General features: G+C 44.1%; 1 protein-coding gene across 1 annotated transcript; it reads left to right on the top strand.

Moving 5' to 3' along the window:
• The first annotated feature begins 388 nt into the window (after positions 1-388).
• On the top strand, positions 389-18,176 carry ZNF583 (zinc finger protein 583). The gene is made up of 5 exons (XM_081107197.1): positions 389-473; positions 1,524-1,623; positions 6,333-6,459; positions 6,744-6,839; positions 9,177-18,176. The coding sequence occupies exons 2-5, from the start codon at positions 1,615-1,617 to the stop codon at positions 10,652-10,654; spliced, it is 1,710 nt and encodes a 569-aa protein (XP_080963323.1). The 5' UTR covers positions 389-473; positions 1,524-1,614; the 3' UTR covers positions 10,655-18,176.
• Positions 18,177-25,182: the final 7,006 nt, after the last annotated feature.

Here is a 25,182-nt window from a genome sequence, read left to right as displayed (position 1 = left end):
CTGCCTCCGCGCTGGGCGGTGGGAGAACCTTCAGAGACAAGACGTGACGTCACAGAGGCCCCCTGGAAACAGCCATGAGGCTGACCTCCGGGGCTGGGACCTGGGGGACGGCCCTGGGCCAGTCCAGCAAAGTGGGGGGCACCGCCCGGGCCAGGGGCGCCTGCGCAGTCCGGCGCCGCCTCGGCGTGGGCGGGGCCGGGCGGGGGTGGAGGTGGTGTCCCGGGCCGAGACCCTGCTAAAGGAGGATGTGGAGGCGCCCCCAGCCTGCGGTCCCAGGATGCACTGCGCCGCGTCCCTCCCTGGACTCCATTTCCCAGCGGTCCCTGCGGCCGGCGCCAGCTGCTCGCGGAGCGCCGCGGTCCCTTTGTGAGTCCGCGGGTCCAGCAACGGCCCGGCCCGCGGAGATGCGGGGCGCCCGGCCTCGGTCCCGTCCCGCCGCGCGGAGGGAGGCGCCCGCCTGCGGGGAGGAGGCGGTGAGCGGTCCCCCGGGGGCGGGGACGGAGCGGGGCCCCCGTGAGGCTGTGACGAGGCGTGTGACGGCGTGAGGGCGCGTGTGTGTGTGTGACCGTGTGAACAGGTGGACCCTGTGTGTGTGTCAGTGAGTGTGTGTGTGTGTGACTGAGGGGGTGGCCGTGGGGCGGGGTGACAGTGAGCGTGACAGCGGGCCCGGTGGCCCCGGTGACCCGCGTGAGGGGGACCGCCTCGGGGCGGGGGGCAGAGAGAGGAGGGGCGATGGGCGTGAGCGGGGAGGGCGGGGGTGGGGCTGGGGGCGGGGAGGAGCACGGGCGGGCCTCGGGCTGCACCCCAGGGGCCCGGCTGCGGACCGCGGCCTCCGGTGCAGAAGGTCCTCCCCCCACCTCCTCCTCCCTCCGCCGGGGAAGGCAGCGGAGCGGGAGGGAGACCTACTGTGCGCTGTTGGAGTGACCGGCGTTGATGGTCACACGGGCGGGCAGGCTCGGTGCTCGGTGAGTCGGTCCCACGCTCCTGCCCGCGGCTGGTGGGGAGCAGGTTGCGGCGGGTCCCCAGCCGCAGGGAGGGGCGGTGCTCACAGGGGTGGGAGGCATTGTGACCCCAAACCCGGTTCTGACCGCTGAGTGAGCGGCCTTACCTTCCAAGGCGGAGGGGTTAGTGGCAAACAACTCTTTTTTTAAAAAATGGGACAGGACGCCCTAGCCGGTGTTGCTCAGTGGATAGAGCATCGGCCTGCGGACTGAAGGGTCCCAGGTTCGATTCCGGTCCAGGGCATGTACCTGGGTTGCGGGCACCTCTCCAGTAGGGGGCGTGCAGGAGGCAGCTGATGATGTTTCTCTCTCATCGATGTTTCTAATTCTCTATCCCTCTCCCTTCCTCTCTGTAAAAAATCAATAAAATATATATTTAAAAAAAAAAATGAAACAAAGCGCAGGGGGAAAGAGTTGTACGCGTGGGAGCGACTGATTCAGGGAACCCCTCATCTGCGTCTGCAGTGGCCGGGTGGGAGAGGGACTGTCCAGGTGACGCAGGGTCCCTTTCTCCCTCCGCAGCTGGCCTTTCCCCAGACGCTGCGCCTCTGCCGGGGAGGAGCCTGAGGAAGGGGCCGGAAGCGCCGCCATCCGTCCTCAGGCTCCGAAAGCCATGTCCCAGGTAAGGAGCATCTCTCCATCTCTCCTCCCTCCCAGGCTGCGCTGCTTGTCAGGCTGTGTGCGAACAGTCTGGTTTTCTCCTGAGACCAGCCTACCAGTGTCTCCTCCATGCGGGACCTGGCCCTCCTATCCTCCAATCCAGTGTCAGGGGGTCCCCCGAAGCCCAGTGAGCGTCCCCTTTTTCTCAGCATTTTCATCTTTATCCAAGAAATAGCTCAGTGCCGCCTATGGCTCTCAGGAGGCCACGTGTCCGTGATTACAGTTTGTTGACTGTACACCGAGTGGCCGGGTTATTAGGACCACCCCATCAGGACAATGAAGTGGTTGTGCAAAGCCACACTAATAAAAGAGAGACATGCAAATTGGTGTCACTCCGCTACGCCCACCAGCCAATCAGGATGAGTATGCAAATCAACCCAACAAAGATGGCGGTTACTTTGCATACGCAGGCGCAGAGCAAAGACTGAAGGCTGGCGGGAGTGAAGACTGAAGAGGCTTGGCTTCTCCGCTGCGGCCGGACCAATGGCCTGGGTCCCGGGTGCCGGAGGAAAACCAGTGCCGGCAGCCAGGGGAAGGAAGGTCTATCGCGCAAATCTTTGTGCAACGGGTTTCTAGTAATAATAATAATAAAACCTTGAGAGTATTTGCTTAGGAAGTTTTCAATATTCAGTATTTTTGGAAGTGTCAGTGAAGTACTGATGGGGTGGTCCTAATAATCTAGCCACTCGGTGTATAATGTAATGATGTGAAATTAGTGGAGAAAGGATGGGTTATGCATTTAGAGAAAAAAAATTTCTTCCTGTTCTAGCCAGTTTGGCTCAGTGGATAGTGTCAGCCTGCGGACTGAAGGGTCCCAGGTTCGATACCGGTCAAGGGCACATGCCCGGGTTGCGGGCTTGATCCCCAGTCGGAGGCGTGCAGGAGGCAGCCGATCCATGATTCTCTCTCATCATGGATGTTTCTATCTCTCCCTCTCCCTCTCCCTCCCTGAAATCAATAAAAATATATTTAAAAATAAATAACTAAATTTCTTCCTTACAATGTATAGGTTAAATCTAAACCATAAAGCCATGCAAACTGCTAAGGGAAAACATAGAGAAGAGGTTGGAAAGAGGAAGCTGGGCCGGAAGCACGAGTCAGCGCTGTCCAGTGGCACTTCCTGGGGTGACCGACTGACTAGAAAGGTGCTCCCCGTGGCTGCGGGGCACTTGTATGGCCTGGCGTGACTGAGGACCTGGACTCTCAATGTTACCTGACCAACATGTAAATAGCGACATGCAGTGAGCAGCTGGTGTGTTGGACAGCACAGATCCAGGCTCAAGAAACAGTATAGCCAGGAAGAAAGTGAAGGACGAGCCTGTCCGAATCTCTTACTGCACAGATGAGGAAAGAGAGCGCCAGGGAGGAAAGCCCGTGTCCCCATCACTGGTTAGCGACTGTGCAGCTGTAGGGAGCGGTCGTGTGCGCTGAGGGTCAGGAACACGGATGATGGGGCGTGAGGAGGTGAAGAGGGTGGAGGGAGGAGGACACCGTGGAGCTGTGTGCCCACCGTGACGACCGAGCACTCATCTCGTTCCTGTTCCCAGACTGTCCCTGGCCCCCGCTCCACCTGGAATGAGATCCCAGTGTCCTTATCCGGGCCTGCAGGACCCTCTGTGACCCAGCCCCAGCGCTCCCAGACCTCATTGTGCATGTGTGCGTCTCCGCTCCAGCCGCACTGGCCACTTACTCTTGCTCAGACGTCCTGGGCTCTTCCCTGTCTCCGAATCTTTGCATTCGCTCCCCCTAGATCAGGGATGGCGAACCTATGAACTCATTTTTTTGATTGATTTTTCTTTGTTAAATGGCATTTAAATATATAAAATAAATATCAAAAATGTAAGTCTTTGTTTTACTGTGGTTGCAAATATCAAAAAATTTCTATATGTGACACGGCACCAGAGTTAAGTTAGGGTTTTTCAAAATGCTGACACGCCGAGCTCAAAAGGTTCGCCATCACTGTCCTATAATTAGTGCATTCCACTTCCCGAACAAGGCAGGTCCCCGACCGTGGATTTACTCCAGGATATCTGACTAGTACATGTTATACATGGTTTACAGTCACTCCTTGGGGCTCTTAACTTCTTCCTGTGTTTATGCTTCCACTTCCATCTTCTCCCTAAAGAACCCCTATGGCAGTGGTTCTCAACCTTCTGGCCCTTTAAATACAGTTCCTCATGTTGTGACCCAACCATAAAATTATTTTCGTTGCTACTTCATAACTGTAATGTTGCTACTGTTATGAATCGTCATGTAAATATCAGATATGCAGGATGGTCTTAGGCGACCCCTGTGAAAGGGTCCTTTGACCGCCAAAGGGGTCGCGACCCACAGGTTGAGAACCGCTGCCCTATGGGTATTTCTTTGCATGCAGGTCAATACTTGACTCCCGGCCTGAATGGTTTCTCATTAGCTCCTATTCTTGCTGGGTCACAGTAGGGTCATTTAAAAATTTTTTCTGAGGTTAAATAATTTTGGGAAATCCTAATTCAATGGGGAGAAAAAGTCTAGAAATTATCTTAAGAGAGACAGTGTAGCATCAGAGTGAAAAATGAAGGTTCAAAAAACTGAAGATTATCAAGGGTTAGTAGCTAAGATATGGCGGCATGTTTATACTTTATAATATTATCCATCTGGCAAAACTAGTAACTGTAACTTTTGATGGCTTCTAGGGTGACACAGTGGGTTGGTGTGTGTGTGGGCTGGAGGACTTCCAATTCTTGAACTTAAAAAGGGAAAAAATTCACTGAAGGTAGAAATACTGAATATTATTTTCTAAGTTTCCTTAATGATGACACAATTGTGCAAAAATTGTTTTATCACATCAAGATAAATATAAAAATATTTGAAAGGCAGTCAGGTCTCATTGGCCAGGAGAAAGATGTCAGTAGGACCCCTGAAACCTGGAATCCGTGAGTTTGTATGTGCAGCGTAAAAACGTCTCCTAAGGATTTTATCCAGCAAAACCTACCTCAGCTCACCGCCATCTACACAAGAAATGACGTGTGAGGAACAGGTTTTTTTGTTTTTGCACAAAATTTTGAAGAGTTTGTATCAAAAGTCCGGTTTTTATGGAGATGCTGGTTGACAGGCCCACACTCTCTAGCACAAGATTCATCTATTCGGACCCGACTTGTGTTCCCTCCCTTCCTAAAGCCTCCCTCACTCCCCGATCTCCCTGGTTATGAAGCGTCGTAGAGGTGGGAGCTGGTGCATCTATGTTGCTTGGAGTCATACTTTGGTTTCCCTTATAGGCTGCTTAACATTTCTGTCCATGTCCCAGGCAGTAGCGGCTCATATAGCGACTCATTTTTTTCCATGTTTGTGTAAAATCACTGATGTGCTGGAATACATCTTCAGTGGGAACATTATGGGAAGAACAGGAGTGAGGTTTGTATTTGACAACCACCAAGACCGGAAACACCCCAGAACTTACTCCTCTGGGGTCCCAGAGGCCGCTGCCACGTTGGGCCTCCCCGTCCATTGCTGGGCTGAGGGGAGATCTGGCACGGGTGCCAGCAGGACTCGGTACTGACCTGTGTGGTGGTCCTTCAGCACCTGACCAGCCAGCTCAGTCCAGATGCGCCCCATTGAGTGCCATCCGTCCGTCAGCCCAGCTAAGAGCGGGCATGGCTCTGACATGCCACACCTAAGGGGCATGTCTGAGACCACACAGCCAGCCCTGGTAAGGCTGGAGCAGGTGCGTCTCTTAGGAAGGATGTACATTTTGAATTTTTAGGAAACATATCAGGTCTTGTCCCATGTTATAAAGAAGACCCTTAATTCAACATGCAGTAGCCGAGCCAGCTGTCCTGTAACATTCAAAACTCTCTCGCTCCTGGGAAGCTGTGTGCGCCCCGCCAGTGAGAGCTGTGGGTGTTTTTTATGCACTTCATGATCACATTGGAAACCTTCACTATTTAAGTTCATTAGCAGAGCTTAGAATTACTCTTATGTTGTCTCTGAGGTAGCAGATACGTTACCAATTGTCTTTGAGACTCAGTGGGATTATCAAATGCTGTTAGGGAATCTTTTATTGCCTCTGCTTGTTCTCTGTGATGGCGTCCATTGGTTTAAGTTATATTTTTGCAAAATGACTATAAAACTTGTTTACTATCTTATTACATATCTTATTTTAGAAAATCAAAATTATAAGCATTAATAGGATAGGATATGTATGAGTATATATAGGATGTATATATAGATATATCTGGAACATTCCACTGTAGAGTTTGGGGAAATGCTGGTTTAGACCATCTACATCTTGGAAGGCTTAACTCATGTTCCTGTCTTTCCCTTGAAGCCTTTCTTCACTTCCACAGTTTATCTTGATTTTCCATATTGAGAAATGCCCTACCATTTAGTATGAAAAACGCATTATTTTACACCTGACTGTTGAGTGTTGTTATTGCACATTTTTGCGTGTGACAAGTCTTTTCTCCATCAGTAGAGACTATGAAATCGTCCACTTAGCGTGGCAGCATCAACACTAAGCACAGAGAAGTCATCCGGCAGTTACTTGACATGTGTTGCTCAGAACCTAAGATGCTACCAGGAAATTTCACTCTTTGTAATATTTCTCTCCAGCAGTAAAGTGATTTAGCTCTTCACACTACACCCGTGTGAGGGTAAGAACACCAGTCGGACAAAAATATGTTTATGTCATTTCAGGATTTGGTGACATTTGGGGATGTGGCTATAGATTTCTCTCAAGAGGAGTGGGAATGGCTAAATCTTGCTCAGAGGAATTTGTACAGGAAGGTGATGTTGGAGAACTACAGGAACCTGGAATTGCTGGGTAAGATCTCCCCGTAATTCAGAATCTCCCCAGAGGGCTGCTCCCTCACATAATGTTTGGGGAGCCTCTGATATACGTCGCTGCATTTCTCTTCCTGCTGCTTCCCCCAAATAGGCTGAGTTTTGTAGAATTGGCAGCTTCATTAGACAATCCCTACAACTTCCTCTTTTTTCAAAACACTCCCTCTTCCTTAACTCTCCCTATAGTGCCCCCACCGCCTGAGGACCAAGGGCTTGATCTGATTTCAGGGCCTGGCTAATTTCCCCTTTATTTCTTCTATGCAGGAGTTTCCGTTTCGAAGCCAGAGGTGATCTCACTTCTGGAGCAAGGAAGAGAGCCCTGGATGGCAACGAAGGCCAGGACAGAAGGCACATGCTCTGGTGAGTGATAGAGAACTAGGGAGGTAGAGGCCACTGCAGGAAAACGAAGCTCCGCCCTTCTGAAAGGTCCAGCTCGCTACACGTATTGTCTGGGTGGCTTCCTTAAAGGCTCCAGGCCTGGGACACACGTTGAAGCATCTTTTAGCATGAGCTCTCCAACTTACTCTCCTTCTATACATTCTCTCACAGGGTCTCCTTGTCCTCACCTTTGAGTTTTGCACAAGTCGTTCCAACACATGAAAATATCCAGACACAGCAATGCCTCTACTTTCCCTTTTGCCACTCATTTCTTTTTGGTTCAAGGATTGATTCATTTCTTTTTTCATTATTTTACTAACAATGTTGAGCATCTTTTCATGAACGTATTGGCCACTCATGTATCTTTTGTGAAGTGTTCAATTTTTTGCCCAGGTTTTCAGTGAGTTGTTTTTCTTCTTCTTTTTTATTTTTTAAATATATTTTATTGATTTTTTACAGAGAGGAAGGGAGAAGGATAGAGAGCCAGAAACATCGATGAGAGAGAAACACCGATCAGCTGCCTCCTGCACACTCCCCACTGGGTATGTGCCTGCAACCAAGGTACATGCCCTTGACCAGAATCGAACCTGGGACCCTTGAGTCTGCAGGCCGATGCTCTATCCACTGAGCCAAACCGGTTAGGGCTGTTTTTCTACTTACTGAGTTGTAAGAGTTCTTTCTTTAGATGGTCTTAGAACAAATCCTGTGTCATTTGTATGTATTGTGATATACGGATGCCAATTGTGGTTTGGCGTTCTTGTTTTTCTACTGTTGTCTTTTGAACATTCAAAGTTTTCCATTTTCATAAAGTCCAATTTATTTGTCTTGATTGGTGCTTTTGTGCCATCTCTAAGAAATTCTTGCTACCCCAAGGTCACCAACGTATTCTTCTATTTTTTTCCCCCTAGGAATGTTCTATTTTAATTTTTACATTTGGGTAATGATCCATTGAGCTAATTTCTTGGGTGAGATAAATATTGAGGTTCATTTCCCCCCCTCCAGATGTTCAGTTATTCCAGGACTCTTTGTTGTAAAGACTTTCCTTTCCCCATTATATTGCTTTGTTGGTACCCTTGTTGAAAAGCAGTTGAACATAAATGCAGAAGTCTAGTTCTGAACTCTGTTCCATTGATCTACATCTATCCTTTCACCAGTACCATATCGTCTTGCTATCTGTAGCTTTCAGATATCAGATAATCTATTCAAAAAGCCTGCTGGGATTTCACTTGGGATTACGATACATCTACATCAACTTGGGGAAGAATTGACATCCTCACATAATTGAGTTTTCCAGTTCATGAGTATGGTTTCTTTAGCGATTTGTTAAGGTTTTCTTTCTCTTAGCAATATTTTATAGTCATCCAGTGTAGTGGTTTAAAAAATTTTAAAAACATTTTTCTGAGTCTTATTTTTGTGTGCTATAATTATAAATAGAATTCTTAAAAACTCCCATCTTGTTTGCAGGTAGTATGTAAGAATGTAAAGTGATTTTTATATGAACTATCTTACAACCTTGCTAGATTCATCTAGTAGTTGAGCATTTTCTGCAGAGACAATCAGATTATCTGCCAATACAGTTTTCTTTCTTCCTTTTTGGTCCTTATGCCTTTTCTTGATTTATTATAATAGCTTGGGTCTCCTGTACAATGTTGAATTGTACCACTTGTAAGAGCACATATACTTGCATTGTTCTCAATCTTAAGGGGAACTATATTCAGTCTTTCACCATTAAGTTGATGTTAGTTTGCTTAGATGCCCTTTCTCAATTTTAGGAAGTTCATTCCTATTCCTGGTTTGCTAATAAATTTTACAAATAAATTTAGTAAAATACTCTTTCTACATCTATTGAAATGATCATATGATTTTTCATCTTTAATCTGCTGATGTAATGATCATTCATTGATTTTCACATATTAAACCAACCTTGCATTCCTGGGATATTTATTTTTTCTAATAGTTACCTTATTGACTATATATGAAGAATTTATGTTTTAATCAACTCTCTTAAGTTCTTATGTATTTTATTCACTGATTTTTTTTTAAAATATATTTTATTGATTTTTTACAGAGAGGAAGGGAGAGGAATAGAGAGTTAGAAACATCGATGAGAGAGAAACACCGATCAGCTGCCTCCTGCACACCCCCCACTGGGGATGCGCCTGCAACCAAGGTACATGCCCTTGACCGGAATCGAACCCGGGACCCTTCAGTCCGCAGGCCGATGCTCTATCCACTGAGCCAAACCGGTTAGGGCTGATTTTTGTTTTAAAAGTTCTTTTCTTCTGCATAAACACACACTATTTTCTTACTATCTTTTAGATTGGGAGTATGCATTTAAAAACAGTGAATTTTCATCAAAGCAAGTTATTTATGAAGAATCATCCAAAGTAGTGACAACAGGAAGAAGCCATCTTAGTTACAGCCTTGATTGCCCCAGTTTGATAGAAGACTATGAAAGTGGGGACTGGTTTAACAACAAGTTGCAAAGTAAGGAGGTACATCCTAGCCAACTGATCATCACGCATAAGGAAATCCTTACTGAAGCTCAAAGTAGTGAATGTACTAAATCTTGGCAAACGTTCCACCAGGATGCAATATTTGCTATAAAACAGGGTTTTCCCACCAAAGAAAGAACACATAAGCATGAGCCACAAAAGAGAAAATACCGCAAAAAATCTGTGGACATGAAGCCTAAGAAAGTCTATGTAGAAAAGAAACTTTTGAAATGTAATGAGTGTGAGAAAGTTTTCAACCAGAGCTCATCCCTTACTCTTCACCAGAGAATTCATACCGGAGAGAAACCCTATGCCTGTGTTGAATGTGGGAAAACCTTCAGCCAGAGTGCAAACCTGGCTCAACATAAGCGAATACACACCGGAGAGAAGCCCTACGAATGTAAGGAATGTAGGAAAGCCTTCAGCCAGAACGCACACCTCGCTCAGCACCAGAGAGTTCACACTGGAGAGAAACCTTACCAGTGTAATGAGTGTAAGAGAGCCTTCAGCCAGATTGCACACCTGACGCAACACCAGAGGGTTCACACTGGAGAGAGACCGTTCGAATGTATTGAGTGTGGAAAGGCCTTTAGTAACGGTTCGTTTCTTGCTCAGCATCAGCGAATTCATACAGGGGAGAAACCTTACGTATGTAATGTGTGTGGGAAAGCCTTTAGCCATCGTGGTTACCTAATCGTGCATCAGAGGATTCACACCGGAGAGAGACCTTACGAGTGTAAGGAATGCAGGAAGACCTTCAGCCAGTATGCGCACCTGGCTCAGCACCAGAGAGTTCACACTGGAGAGAAACCGTATGAGTGTAAGGTGTGTAGGAAAGCCTTCAGCCAGATCGCATACCTCGATCAGCACCAGAGGGTCCATACTGGAGAGAAACCCTATGAATGCATTGAATGTGGGAAGGCCTTCAGCAATAGTTCGTCGCTGGCACAACACCAGCGGAGTCACACGGGAGAGAAACCTTACATGTGTAAGGAGTGCAGGAAAACATTTAGCCAGAATGCAGGCCTTGCCCAGCACCAGCGGATCCATACTGGAGAGAAACCTTATGAATGTAACGTGTGTGGGAAAGCCTTTAGCTACAGTGGCTCTCTTACCCTGCATCAAAGAATTCACACTGGAGAGCGACCCTACGAATGTAAGGACTGCAGGAAATCGTTCAGGCAGCGTGCACACTTGGCTCATCACAAGAGAATTCACGCTATGGAGTCTTTCTTGAGTCTCTCCTCTTCCTCACCCTCCATGTCCAGCCATTTGCCAAAAGCTATAGGTTTTATCTCCTAAATATGCCTTGAATCTCACTCCTTTAATCATTTCCACTCCATCATCTTCATCCAGTGCACAATAACCTACTTGACATGGTCTATGGAAATAGCTTCCTAATTGGATTACTGTGTTGACCACTTACTTTGTCAGTTGTCACACTGCAGACAAACCTATTAAAAATAGTTTGATCATATCACTCTCATTAAAACCCCTCCTGGCATACTATAGTTCTTAGGTTAAAGCACACAGTCCTCAAAATAGCCTAAAAGAACTTCCCCCAATACCTCGTTCCAGCCTACCTTACAAAGCCCCATCTCATGCCAATATCCATCTCATTCTCTGAAGACTTACCCAGAATTAAGAATTCATGCCCGCATCAAATAGATCTTGGTTCTAATCCTTGCTCTTCCCTTTTTTAGCCCTCTAATCTTGGAGAAACATTTTGTCATTTGTAAGCTTCGGTTTTTTTTAAAAAAATGTATTTCATTGATTTTTTACAGAGAGGAAGGGAGAGGGATAGAAACATCGATGAGAGAGAAACATTGATCAGCTGCCTCCTGCAAACCTCCCACTGGGGATGTGCATGCATCCAAGGTACATGCCCTTGACTGGAATTGAACCCGGGTCCTTTCAGTCTGCAGGCTGACGACGCTCTGTCCACTGAGCCAAACTGGTTAGGGCTTCAGTTTTATATTATAGAAGTAATAATGGTACTACCTCGGAAGTTAATGGGTCCTAGGCCGGCTTGCTCAGTGGTTAGAGCATTGGGCTGCAGAGTGAAAGGTTGTGGGTTCAATTCTGGTCAAGGGCATGTACCTCAGTTGCAGGCTTGATCCCCAGCCTCAATTGGAGCATGTGTGGGAGGCAACCAATCAATGTCTCTCTCACATTTATGTTTCTCTCTCCTTTTACTCTCTCTAAAACTCAATGGAAAAAAATATCCTTGGGTGAGAATTAACAACAAAAATATTAATGCGAACATTAAATGAGATAATGCATGTAAATGGCCCGGCAGATAGCCTAGCATAAAGTAGTCTCTCAATAAACTGTAAAATAAAAAGATACTGTGGTATTCAAAGAAAACATGACCATCTTAACAATGATTAGCTGAGAAAGAGCAAATGCAGCAGCTTGTCTCAGGTTGTAGAGATTATTGATTAGGAACAGTGGTCATTGTTCTAAAGGTGGGTGGGTGACCTGGGTATCTAACACAGTAGGATTGATGTTCAAGTACATGATAATAGAGAGTAAGATGGTGGCTGCTATTTCAGCATGACTAGGAATATGACTTTGTTGGTAAGAAAAATTAACTTCATTACATATTATAGGATTAATATGTAATTAGTTACATATTAATTACAGACTGCTTAGAATAGCAGTTACATATTAATTACATATTAATTAGACTGCTTAGAATAGCAGTCAGATTTTAAAAACCAACTTGTGATTAGTAGAATTTACTTACTGAGATGCAGTCTTCATTTCCATTTAAACAAAGGCAAAAAGATAGTTAAAAGAAAACTTGAAAAATAAAGGTTAAGTTTGACCCCTGCTTCTAATTCCAGGAGGATGCATTGTTTTACATCTATGCCATTTAAAATAGAAAAAGTTGAGCTTCTAAGCTGTAATTCTAAGACTGGAGGGGGAAAGAAACCAACACTATATAGATCGATACTCATAAACTGGCTGTCTACAAACATGTTTGATTTGGTATGCATCAAGTATTTCTTTTTAATTTATAGATTTTTTAAAAGAGAAACATTGATTTGTCGTCCCACTTATTTATGCACTCATTAGTTAATTATTGTATGTGCGCTGACCAGGGTTAGAACCCATAACCTTGGTGTATCAGGACTATACTCTAACCAACTGAGCTACGAGCTACTCAGCCAGGGATGGTATGCATTAAACTAAAAAGGAATCTGAATACCTTTAGGTGGGCATGTGTTTTCCAGTTCACCACAGTTCAAACCACTCCCTGTTCCCTTATATCTGACTTGTTTTAAATTTCATAATACAGTCAATGCATTAACCAACTCACATGAATACAGGTACAAAGAAAATGATGAAAGTTAACACATTGTATGCGGGAAACGTATTTATACGTTTTACGTTGACTGGTGGTAGAGCGCGGGACACGTATTTTATAGACGCTGGATACGTTTTTTATAGACTAGCGGTGGAATGCGGGTAACGCATAAATACGTAAACTAAAGTTATCGTAATTTTACTGAACGTTGCCATTTGTGCAAAAAATTAGCAAAAATGGCCCGTGCTACCTGTTAGCATGCGATAAAAACTACCCGCCAACAATTTAATAGAGGGTGAAAGAAGGCTTGAGCTGACATTTATCCTTGTGCAGGGGAAGACTCGGTGTTACACTGATGTTAGTAGGCCCAAATTCACCCACAGATTCCTTGTACCTAACGAAATCCTAATAAGAATTTCTTAAGGCTTGAAAGATTGTCTCTGTGAACATACACATATACATTCAAACAGATATACATATAAAGATATACATAATAAAGGTGATATTTCATGCCAGTGGCTTAACAGTTTTGGTCAAATTGACTCTGCACAAAACGATCCCCTCATTCTTTTATCCCCTCTTTTTCTTTTTTTTTCTTTTTTTTTTTATCCAAACGTGAAACAGTGACTAAAGGACATGGAAACATACTTTATAGAGAACAATCTTCCTAAGTGACATGAGATCCAGAAGCCACACACACAGATTCTAGGTTTGATGGTGTAAGAACTTTATTAGGTATAGAGTCAAAGACAGTATAAACAAAAGGTTTAAACAGAATTAGAGGGAATCATTAACCCATGAAATTCATATTCTTAACACACAAGTGCTCCTACAATCACTTAGAAAATGGCACTTCCTCCCGCCATGGGCAAAGGGTACGAAGAGGCAACAGGTGGCTGATGAACATGTGGTAGGTACTGAATCTCAGTAGGATCAGAAGAAATACAAGTTAAGCCAGGGAATTATTTACACTGCAAAAGCAAATGAGAGGAGATGCTCTATGTGCTGAGTGAAGAAAAATGAATTACAGAACTTTTTGTGAACGGCAACTTGTCGATACCAGAATTTTCCTGGGCCAAACCAAGAATTTCTTTTGCAGTTAACAAAGAGCACACAGTGTATCTCCCAACAATGGCTAAGGCACCAAACAAGCAGAAAAGAGAGGGTCAGGAAGAACAGCTAGACCAGATAGAACTCTACTCATTCCAAAACTAAAACTCTAGCCTTGCAGAGGCTCTATGGATTACTGGTAGAGTCCGTCTTACCCAATTTCCTCTACTAAAAAAAAGGAGGGGGGGGGAGTCAAATTAAAATAAACATGCCAGCATCATTGAAATAGGAAGTGATACCACCTCATATCACAATTATGAAAAGGAGAACACAGAATCAGCAGTTGGGGCCACACTAAAAGAACATGCCAGGATCTTTGGCGAACTCTACCCTCTGATAAGAGCAGCACAATGGAGAAAACGTAGGCAGAAGGAACTCTGAGAAACTAGACTAATATAACCCAACATGGTGGGATGAAGGTGCTTACAATCCCTCTAAGAAGCCTTCATTCCAGATCCTCGTCTGAAGAGCAAAGGCAAGTTGGCAATATCTGTTAAAATACGTCTATCTTGTGATCTACCAATTTATCCTCCAAAAAATATTGGTAAAACCTTACAAAAGCGTATGTAGAAGAATGTTAATCGCAACACTTTTTTAAAAAAAATATAAACCCTAGACCCACAGTGGTCCCTGCCCTCGCTAAATGCTCTATGAGATCCGCACTTCCGGTGAAGATGGAATTGGAGGGAATAGTTTACCTTCCCACCTGAAATACTAACAAAATCTATAAAACCTTGGTGTTGAAGAGACTGGTCACTGGGCAACGAAACAGGCCCATGGGAAGTGGGAAATGAGTGAGGGGAATACGGGACTATGATTCCCCCAGGGAACCACATGTGGCATTTCCAAGGCTGTGTGTGGTCTCTGAGTGGAGGCGATGGCGCTGGGAGACCAAGAGGCTGAGGTGGTTGGAGTTCACAGGATAAAGTGCCTCAGGGCTCTTACAGGAAAAACAACCCCGACACCTGCAGCATCTTTACCCGAGTAAGAACTCTAGTTTTTAGCTAGAATCCTGAACAGGACGTGTGTGCGTGGAAATCACCTGAAGTTGCGGAAAGGAATGACAGCATTCTAAGGAGAAATAGACAAATCCACAATGACGAGACCTTGACATGCATCTCTCAACAGAACAAGGAGACAGAAAGTCAGCAAGGATGCGGAAAACCTAGACAACACGACGTGCTAACTTGACTTAATGGGCACTTTGAAACTATTCCACCCAAGGACAGAATATACAATCTCTTCAAATGCACAAAGCACGTTGACCGACGCAGACCATATGGTAGGCTTTAAAATTTAAAAGGGCTCAAGTTGTACAAAATGTTTTAGTGACCAGAACAGATTAAATTAGCAATCAATAACAAACATAACTGGAAAATCCCCAAATATTTGGACCTAAATAGCCCAATTTTTAGCAACCCATCAGTCAAGAGATAGCAGAATGGGAAAATAGAAAGTATTTGAATGAAAAACCACAGAATATCAAAAGGTTTAACACTGTACTAAAAAGGAAATATAGCACTAATTGCTAAGGTATAAAACTCTCACATTAGCGACTTCAATTTCCACCCTAACACTTTAGAAAATGAACAATAAACACCCGGGTTAGCATAAAAATGGAATAATAAAGATAAAAAAAATTGATCTTGCGAGATTTTTTTTATCTTCACCCAAGGGTATGTTTGTTGATTTGAGAGAGAGGACGGGGCAGAGAAAAACATCAATGTGAGAAACATCCATCATTTGCCTCCCGTAAGTGCCCTGACTGGGGATTGAACCCGAAACCTAGTTATGTGTGTGCTCTGATTGGGAATTGAACTTACACCTTTTTGGTATATGGCAGTGGTTCTGAACCTTCCTAATGCCACGACCCTTAAATACAGTTCCTCATGTTATGGTGACCCCCAATTTCATTGTTACAGATTGAACATAATTAAAGCATAGTGATTAATCACAAAAACAATATGTAATTATATGTGTTTTCTGATGGTCTTAGGTGACCCCTCTGACAGGGTCATTTGACCCCCAAAGGGGTCGCGACCCACAGGTTGAGAACCACTGGTGTATGGGATGACGCTCCAACCATCTGAGCCACCTAGCGAGAGCAATCTTGGAGATATTTTATGCTTATTTTACAGAACTGATGTGACAAGTTTAAATTTTAAAAAATCATCCTTCACAAATGTAGTTTTCTGTCAGTTGTGATCCAAGTTACAGTGACCTACCCCATCTGCTCACACATCCCATAAAGGTAACAATATGTGGGTGTTTTCAAAAATAGCTTTTGCAGCCTGGCCGGCTTGGCTCAGTTGGTTGAGCATTGTCCCATGCTCCAGGAATTCACTGTTTCACTTCCAGGTCAGGGCACATGGCTGGCTTTTAGGCTCAATCCCCAGTAGGGGGTGTGCAGGAGGGAGCTGACAGATGTTTCTCTCTCTTTTTTTAAAATATATTTTTATTGATTTCAGAGAGGAAGAGGGAGAGAAACATCCATGATGAGAGAAAATCATGGATTGGCTGCCTCCCGCAAGTCCCCCACTGGGGATCGAGCCCCAACCTGGGCACGTGCCCTTGATAGGAAGCGAACCTGGGACCTTTCAGTTTGCAGGCCAATGCTCTATCCACTGAGCCAAAGCGGCCAGGGAAAAATGTTTCTCTTGTCGATGTTTCTATCTCTCCCTCTCCCTTCCTCTCTGTGAAATCAATAAAACATTTTTTTTTTAAAGAAAAACACAGCTTTTGCAGAGGGAAAATGTACAGAGAAGCATCCAACTGTATATGACCAATTTACAAGAAAGAACTCTCTCTGATTCTGTCTTAGGTATGCTGCACAAGCTGGAAGGAGACAAAGCCATTATGGTGAACAGCTCCCAGGAGGAGCCTGGTACAGAAATCCAGGGTTTCCCCCATGTGTTAGTCTGTTCAAGGTGCCATAACAAAATACCACAGACTGGGGGGCTTCAACCAAAAGAAACTCATTCCTCAGAGTTCAAGGAGGCTGAGTCCTGGATCAGGGAGCCAGCATGGTGGAATGCTTCCTGGCTGTAGACTCTGGTCTTTCCTCCTGACCTGGCAGAGAGAAAGCAAATCTCCCTGGTGCTCTTATTTTTTAACCCTTTTGGGTCCAACGTCCAGGCTGACTCGACAGACCAGGAGCTAGGAGCAGGTCCAACGTGGAGCTGAGGTCGACACCGCGAACCACTGCGATTATATGCATTGTCAGTGAGGTGCTGGGTTGCATGTGGGGAAATGTTTCAAAAGATACCACACTATGAAATGTTTTAAAGCATAAACTCTTTGATTGAACATACTTAATAATATAACCAGTGAATTTTTGGTTTAAACTTTAAAATAAGAACATTAAAAAGTTCAACATTCAATACCGTCAATTAATTTGGACCAGACCGTTTGAATTCCAAAAATAAAATTGGACCACAAAGGGTTAAGATACAAATCCTGTCATGACGGCTCCACCCTCCTGTCCTTGTCTAACCCTCATTACTTCTCAAAGGCCCCATTTCCAAAAACCAGTACATTGGGGGTTTGGTTGGACTTTAACATATGGATTTGGGGGGAGACACATTCCGCCCATGAGAAGCCATTCTCCAACAATTACTTATTGCACACCAGTGTTCTTACATGAAAATACTGATGTTTATTCATATAAATATAGTCAAGTTTTTTTTTTTCAAATAAAACAAGTAATTTCTCTCTGCTCTGAAGTTCCTCATTCTTCAGTATGTCATGTCTTCCTTTCCTTCATTAGCCGTGAGGCTTGTTAACTGTGTCATCTTTATCTACTTTAGGATTCACTCTTCATTATGATCACCCAAAAATGTCCATCAGCTGAAAGTGGTACCCTGGTTTTCCAGAAAGTCCCTTCCTTACATGTGATAGTTCTCATTCTACAGGGACCAACCCAAACTCTTCATGTGACATTAAATCAGGCTCAAAGCCCCATCCAAAAAATGGACAGTTCCACTTTAAAATAACTTTAAAAGTACATTGGAGCCCTGCTGGCGTGGCTCATTGGGTGAGGGTCCACCTATGAACCAGAAGGTCATGGTGCAATTCCCGGTCAGGGGCACATGCCTGGGTTGTGAGCTCGATCCTCAGTGTGGGGCGTGCAGGAGGCAGCCGATCCATGATTCTCTTTCATCACTGATGTTTCTATCTCTTTTTCCCTCTCCCTTCCTCTCTGAAGTAAAAAATATATTTAAAAAAACAAAACATATAAAGGAAAACGACATTGGGAATAAAATATCAGTGATTCTTATCAAATGAAGAATTGTCTTTATGAAAAAGGACCAATCCAACCATCTGAGCTTAATGAAGACCTATGATAAGGTCTCTGCCTCAGCTAACTTCAGATTCTTAGGTCAAAGTCATCAAGGACTTTTGCCCTTTGGCTTTCAAAGGGGGAAGCATCATCAAACGGCCCCATTTCTACAAAATGTGTGTTAGAGACCAATGCACTTCCCCCCTGCCTCTGCATCTGCTCCTTTGGGACTCAGTCTTTGCTTTTGTAACACCCTTAGGCTTTTTCTTCTGAATGGGAATTCTGATGTCGAACCAGGGATGAGCTCCGGCTGTACGCCTTCCCACATTTACTGCATTCGTAGGGTTTCTCTGAGGAATGACTTCTCTGATGCCGGATGAGGTCTGAGCCACTGCTGAAGGCCTTCCCACACTCATTACATTCATAGGGTTTCTCTCCTGTGTGACTTCTTTCGTGTAGAATAAGGGACGTGCGCTGACTGAAGGCCTTCCCGCAGGTCTTGCACATGTACGGTTTCTCTCCAGTGTGGATCCTTTCGTGCTGGGCAAGGTGCGCGCTCTGACTGAAGGCCTTGCCACACTGATCGCATTCATACGGCCTGTCTTCAGTGTGGATTCTCTTATGTCGCGTAAGAGAGATTCGGTGACTGAAGGCTTTCCCACATTCCTCGCACTGGTACGGTTTTTCTCCAGTATGAATTCTCTGATGTTCAATGAGAAATGACTGGCGGCCGAAAACTTTACTACATTTGCTGCATTTGAAAGGCTTCTCTTCAGAATGAATGTTCTGATGTATTTTAAGGTTGGCAGTTTCAGAAAACATCTTCCCACATTCCTTACATTCAAAGAGTTTCTTTTTCCTCGTGTGAACTTTCTGATGTTGAATAAGGGATGAATGCCGATGACAGACCTTCTCGCATTTATTGCACCTGTACAGTTTCTCTCCATTGTGAATTTTTAGATGTAGAATAAGGGTTGAAAGCCGCTGGAACACCTTCTCACACTTAGGGCATTTGTAGGGTTTCTCCGAAGCATGAATTCTCTGATGAAGCATGATGGATGAGATCCTATTAAAAGATTTTCCACATTTTCTACATTTATAAGGATTCTCTAAATGGTGGCTGCTCTGCTGACTCGAGGCCTTCTCACCCTCATTAGTTTTCTCTCCAGTATGAACTCTTTTATGTAGAACAAGGGCTGATTTCTTTTGGAAGCCTCTCCCACATTTACTGCATTCATGGATTTTCTTTCCCTTGTGGATTTTCCTATGAAGTGAAAGGGATGACCTTCGAATGAAGGATTTCCCACGTTTCCTGCACTGGTGGGCATTTTTATCAAGGAGAGTTTTCTGATGTATCCTGAGGGTTGGACACGGACTCAAGGCCTTCCCACAGTCAAAGGTTCCCTTTCCACCATGACTTTTCTCATGTAGAAGCAGCGTGGTTCTTTGTGTGAAGCTTTCCCCACATTCATCACATTCGTGGCTTTTCTTTCCATTGTGAATTCTCTGATGAAGGAGGAGGGATGAGACCTGCCTGAAGGCTTTTCTACAATGACTACATTCATAAGGTCTCTCTTCAGTATGGGAATTCTGATGAAGTTTAAGAGATAAGCTATGACTAAAGGTTTTCCCACAGTCATTACATTTTAAAGCCTTCTTCCCTGGATGCACTTTCTTGGGTTTCTTTAGGAGTGAATTTTTCGTGCAGCCTCTCTTTCCTGTGGGACCTTTTCGTGCTGCAGAAACTGGTTTCTGGTAGATGCTTTGCCCAGGTTTGTTGCAATGATCGGGATGTAACTTGTTGGTCTCACATTTAGACCCTGAGTGTGAAAGACATCAACAAATTAAACATCTGTTTTCTTATTTTTCTTTTTAAATCATCATGTAAGAAGCTAAGTTGAATTGACAATTTCCTAGAGTATAAGCGAAAAATTCATCAAACTTTACCACAAGAATAATCCCATTTTTTAATGTTGAAAATATCTGAAAGCTGTGCATCTAAATCGAAAGTGTCTTTTCTGGGACAATAGATTGCAGTATTATTTTCCTTCACTTTGATTTTTCCCATTGTCTGAAATGTACATGTCCCTTAAGAGTATCAAAACAGTCATTTAAAATGACTAAAGTAGCTCTTTGAAATGCTAAAGGAAAGGCTCCGGCAGCTCTCTGTGATTGTATAGTGGTTAGTACTCTGCGTTGTGAAATGCTAAAGGAGTAGTGAAAAGTGAAAAACATCAGAAGAGAAATTTAAAACTGCCTGAACACCTTTTGATATTTTTCCAGAATTAATGTTAAGAAAAAATAATACTGTGAAATTAGAATTTCATTAGCCTGATTAAATTGGAGGCTGGGTTGGCTTTTAACTAAATACTCATTTTTGCAAGAGTCACTGGGACCTCTCTTTTGAAGAGAGAAACCACTAACCTCAAGTTCTATACTCTGTGAAAATATCCTTCAAGAGTGAAAGAGAAATAAAGACTTTCTCAGACAAACAAGCGTTGAGAGAATTCACTGCCAGTAGACTTATGCCATCAGTCCAAGTGGAAGGTGACCCCAGATCTTGAAAATCCTCCCCGGCTGCACCACAGCAAGGAAACGAAGGCCTCATCATGAATTGCTGGACCACTCCTGGTCATACCATCCTTGGCTACATTTGCCTTGCAGGAATATTTATTATACTACTCTCCGTTCCAGTGGTTCACTGCTGTGGACCCCCAGTGAACAGGAACAGGGGGAATCACATACTTCCCTTAATTATAGACTGTATGTTCCCACTCTCCCTTGCAACTACATATCCATCCTGCCCCTGCTTAACCAGAACCCAGGATGACACTATTGTAAGTCTTTCCTCTTATCAGGGGAGCTACTGCTACACTGGACTTAAGCTCTGTATACGGAAAAGACAGGTCTACTGGACAGTACACAGGGCCAACATCCAACAGGTTGCCTCCCAGATGATCTAGGCAACTCCACTCTCAAGGCTGAAAATACCACCTCCCCCTGGTGCCCCCCTGCAGGAATATTCAACGTGTGTGGGACCACTGCTTACCCATGCCTGCCTGCAAACTGGACGGGAGTGTGCACTCCTGCCTATCTAACCCCAGATATGTCTATGATTCCCAACAACCAATCCTTTGAAACCCTTCTAAAAGCAGTAACTAGATATAAAAGAGCTCTGCAAGTGATTCCCCTTCTAATAGCACTCGGAGTTGCGGGAGGCATAGGAGCCGGGGAAGGGGGAGGGGGAATAGCTCACTCTATCTCCTCTTATCAAGTTTTAACCCAAGAATTTTCAGAAGATATAGAGAGAGAGGCTGAGACTCTAATTGCCTTGCAGGATCAAGTTGAGTCCTTCGCCACAGTAGTACTACAGAATACAAGAGGATTAGACTTAGTAACAGCAGAAAGAGGTGGAATCTGCCTCTTCTTAGGAGAAGAGTGCTGCTTTTATGCCAACCAGTCAGGCATTGTCAGAGATAAGGCTAAGGCTCTAACTGAACGAGCAGCAAAAAGAAGACAGGAGCTGTACGAGTCCTGGTCTGCTTGGGTGGGGGTGGGGGAGTAATCTAGAAATGGCTTCTCCCATTGACAGGAACACTGTTAATGCTACTCATAGCCGTAACCTTAGGACAATGTCTTCTAAATTTCTTAACTTGCTTTATCTCATCTCGCCTAGATGCCTTTAAACTTCAAATGGTCCTACAAACCAGAAGAATTCCCTACAAACCCCTCTGAGAGGAAGAAACGGGAGGCTAATCCCTTGGTCGTTATCCCTTATCAGCAGGAAGCACCTAAGAGTGGTCGTTGTGCCTGTTCATCATAAAACCCCATAGTTGTTGTACCACAAGGCTAAGAAAAGCTTGTGGGACAAAGGGGAGGGGGAGGTGGGATGAGAAGAGGCTAAAGGCTAATTCTTTCTACAACATCTGGTTCCCTCTAAGGGAACTTTCCTCAAGCAGAACAATCTAACCCAGATGGGAAAATATAACCTACTGCCTTTTCCTGCAGTCTGGGCTAGCCAAGATTTCTTGTCTGTTTGCTCCATGTTACAGAGGCCATGAATCGTAAAATACACAACCCCTGGAGAGGACTGTCAGTGCTGGCGCCAGACCAGGCCCTTAGGTCGGGTATCATGACCTCCAGCCCCACACATGGGACTTTTTGCAAAGCCCCCGAAAGATCCGGAAGGTCCATTCCATACTTGGGGAACAAAGAAGCCAAAAAATGTATAAAGGAAAAGCTTCCACCGAATTTCTTTGTTCAGATTTTTGGAGGTGACTCCACTAAGACCGCCGGCATAATAAAGCTGTGTAACTCCATTTCTCTAAGCATTGTTTTGGTTTTTCTCCCGTCTTCTATAACACTTGAACACCTTTTGATATTTTCCCAGAATTAATGTTAAGAAAAAATAATACTGTGAAATTTGAATTTCATTAGGCTGATTAAATTGGCGGCAGGGTTGGCTTTTAACTGCTCATTTTTGCAAGAGTCACTGGGAACTCTTTTTTTTAAAAAAAACATATTTTATTGCTTTTTTACAGAGAGGAAGAGAGGAATAGAGAGTTAGAAACATTGATAAGAGAGAAACATTGATCAGCTGCCTCCTGCACACCCCCTACTGGGGATGTGCCCGCAACCAAGGTACATGCCCTTGACCGGAATTGATCCTGGAACCCTTCAGTCCTCAGGCCGACGCTCTATCCACTGAGCCAAACCGGTTAGGGCTTACTTTGTTATTATAAGGTAGTTATGCTACCCGTGAAGTAGTACAGTGTTATTTGAAAGTGGGCTTGGATTAGTTGTAAATATATACTGTAAATTCTAGGGTATCCACTAAAGAAAACGTTTTTAAAGTATAAGTAATATGTTGCAAAAGGCAAAATGGAATCATGTAAAATGAAGAAAAAAAATTAAAGAAAAATAGAAAAAGAATTAAAACCACAAAAGGCAGGAAAGACGTGGAAGGCAAAAATAGGATCAAAGAATAAAGGCAATAAATAGAGAATAGCAACAAATATGGTTACTACATATTATTTCTGATATTGCATATCAACTATATCAATAATCACTATGAAAGTAAATGGTCTCAATGCACCAATTAAAAGAAATTGTCAGCGTGGATCAAAAAACATACATGAACCAACTATATGCTGTCTGTAAGAAATCCACTTTAGATATAAAGACACATGAGATTAATAGTAAACGAAGGAGAAAAAATATACCATCCCAACACTATTCAAAAGAAAGCAGTAGTGGATATATTGATTTTGGACATAGCCGACTTAAAAAGAAGGAAAGTTATCATAGATAAAAAGGGGAATTACAAGATGATAAAGGGGTCAATTCTTCAGGAAGACATAACAATTCCTATGTGTGTGCCTAACAACGGGGCATCAACCTAATTGAGACAAAAACTGATCGACCTACCAGGAGAACTAGACGAATCCGCTATCACAGCTGGGAACTTCAATACCCCCCTCTAGGAAACGGACAGAGCCAGCAGGCAGAAGATCAGTAAGGACACAGTAAAACTCAACCACACCATCATGCAACTATACAATATATAACTGACATCTGCAGACTACTTCATCCAACAGCAGAATGGTGTTATTCTCAAGCTCACCTGGAATACTCACCAAGACAGAGTGAAAAGGCAACCTGAGGAATGGGAGAAAATACTTGCAAATCACATCTATACTAATAAAAGGGTAATATGCTAATTAGACCAGGTGGACCAGACATCTTCCAGATATCCAGGTTCCTTCTGGACAAAGCCATAGTGGTAGGGGCCGAGGCAGAGGTGGTTAGGGGTGATCAGGCCGGCAGGGGAGCAAGCAGTTAGGGGTGAGATCAGGCTGTCAGGGGAGAAAGCTGTTAGGAGGCGATCAGGCCGGGAGGGGAGGGCAGTTGTGGGCAACCATGCAGGCAGGCAGGTGAGCAGTTAGGAGCCAGCGGTCCCAGTTTGGAGAGGGTGAAGGCCAGGCTGAGGGATTCGCCCTGCTCCCTGTGCACGAATTTCATGCACCAGGCCTCTAGTATCTGATAAGAGGCTAAAATGCAGAATATATAAGGAAATTCTACAAGTAAACAAGGAATGACAATCCTATTGAAAATGGGCAAAGGACTTTACTAATTCTCCAAAGAAGATAGACAAATGGCTAATGAACGTATGAAAAGATGTTCAACATCACCAATCATCGGGGACATGCAAATTGAGCCCACAATATCACCTCACACCCATAAGGATGGCTACCACAAAAACAAAACAGAACAAAAAGCTGAAAACAACCACTGCTGACAAGATGGAAGCCTTGTGCACCACTGGAGGAAATGAGAAATGGTGCAGATATTGTGGAATGCAGTAGGGAGGTTTCTCAGAAAATTAAAAAACAAAACCACCATATGATCCGTGATCCCACTTCTGGGTACATATGCAAAGGAATTAAAACCAGGGTCTCAAAGTGTCATCTGTGCTCACGTGTCCATAGCACCATTATTCACAGTAGCCAAGAGGCGGAAGAAACCCACAGGTCCATCAACAGATGAATAGAGCCCTAGCCGGTTTGGCTCAGTGGACAGAGCGTCGGCCGGTGGACTAAAGGGTCCCAGGTTCAATTCTGGCCAAGGGCACATGCCCGGGCTGCGGGCTTGAACCCCCCCAGTGGAGGGCATGCAGGAGGAAGCTGATCCATGATTCTCTCTCATCATTGCTGTTTCTCTCTCTCTCTCTCTCCCTTCCTCTCTGAAATCAATAAAAAACATACATAAAAAACAAACAAAAAGATGAATGAATTTTAAAAACGTGGTAGAGTCATCCCTACATATCCTCGGGGGATTGGTCCAGGATCCCCATGGAGACTAAAATCCATGGATGCTCAAGTCCATTCTATAAAATGACATAGTATTTGCAACATAATCTCCATCCATAAACTTTAAATCATCTCTAGAATGCTTATTATACGTAAAGAAAACAATGTAAACGCTGTATAAATAGTTACTATACTGCATTGTTAAGAGAATAATAAGGGGGGAAAATGTATACATTTAGTATAGATCAGTGGTTCTCAACCTTCCTAATGCCGCGACCCTTTAATACAGTTCCCCATGTTGTGGTGACCCCCAACCATA

This window comes from Myotis nattereri, assembly GCF_964212035.1.
Source record: "Myotis nattereri genome assembly, chromosome: 15".
Classification (NCBI taxonomy): Eukaryota; Metazoa; Chordata; class Mammalia; order Chiroptera; family Vespertilionidae; genus Myotis; species Myotis nattereri.
The sequence above is the reverse complement of the archived record's forward strand: the minus strand, read 5'-3'. Positions and strand labels throughout refer to the sequence as shown.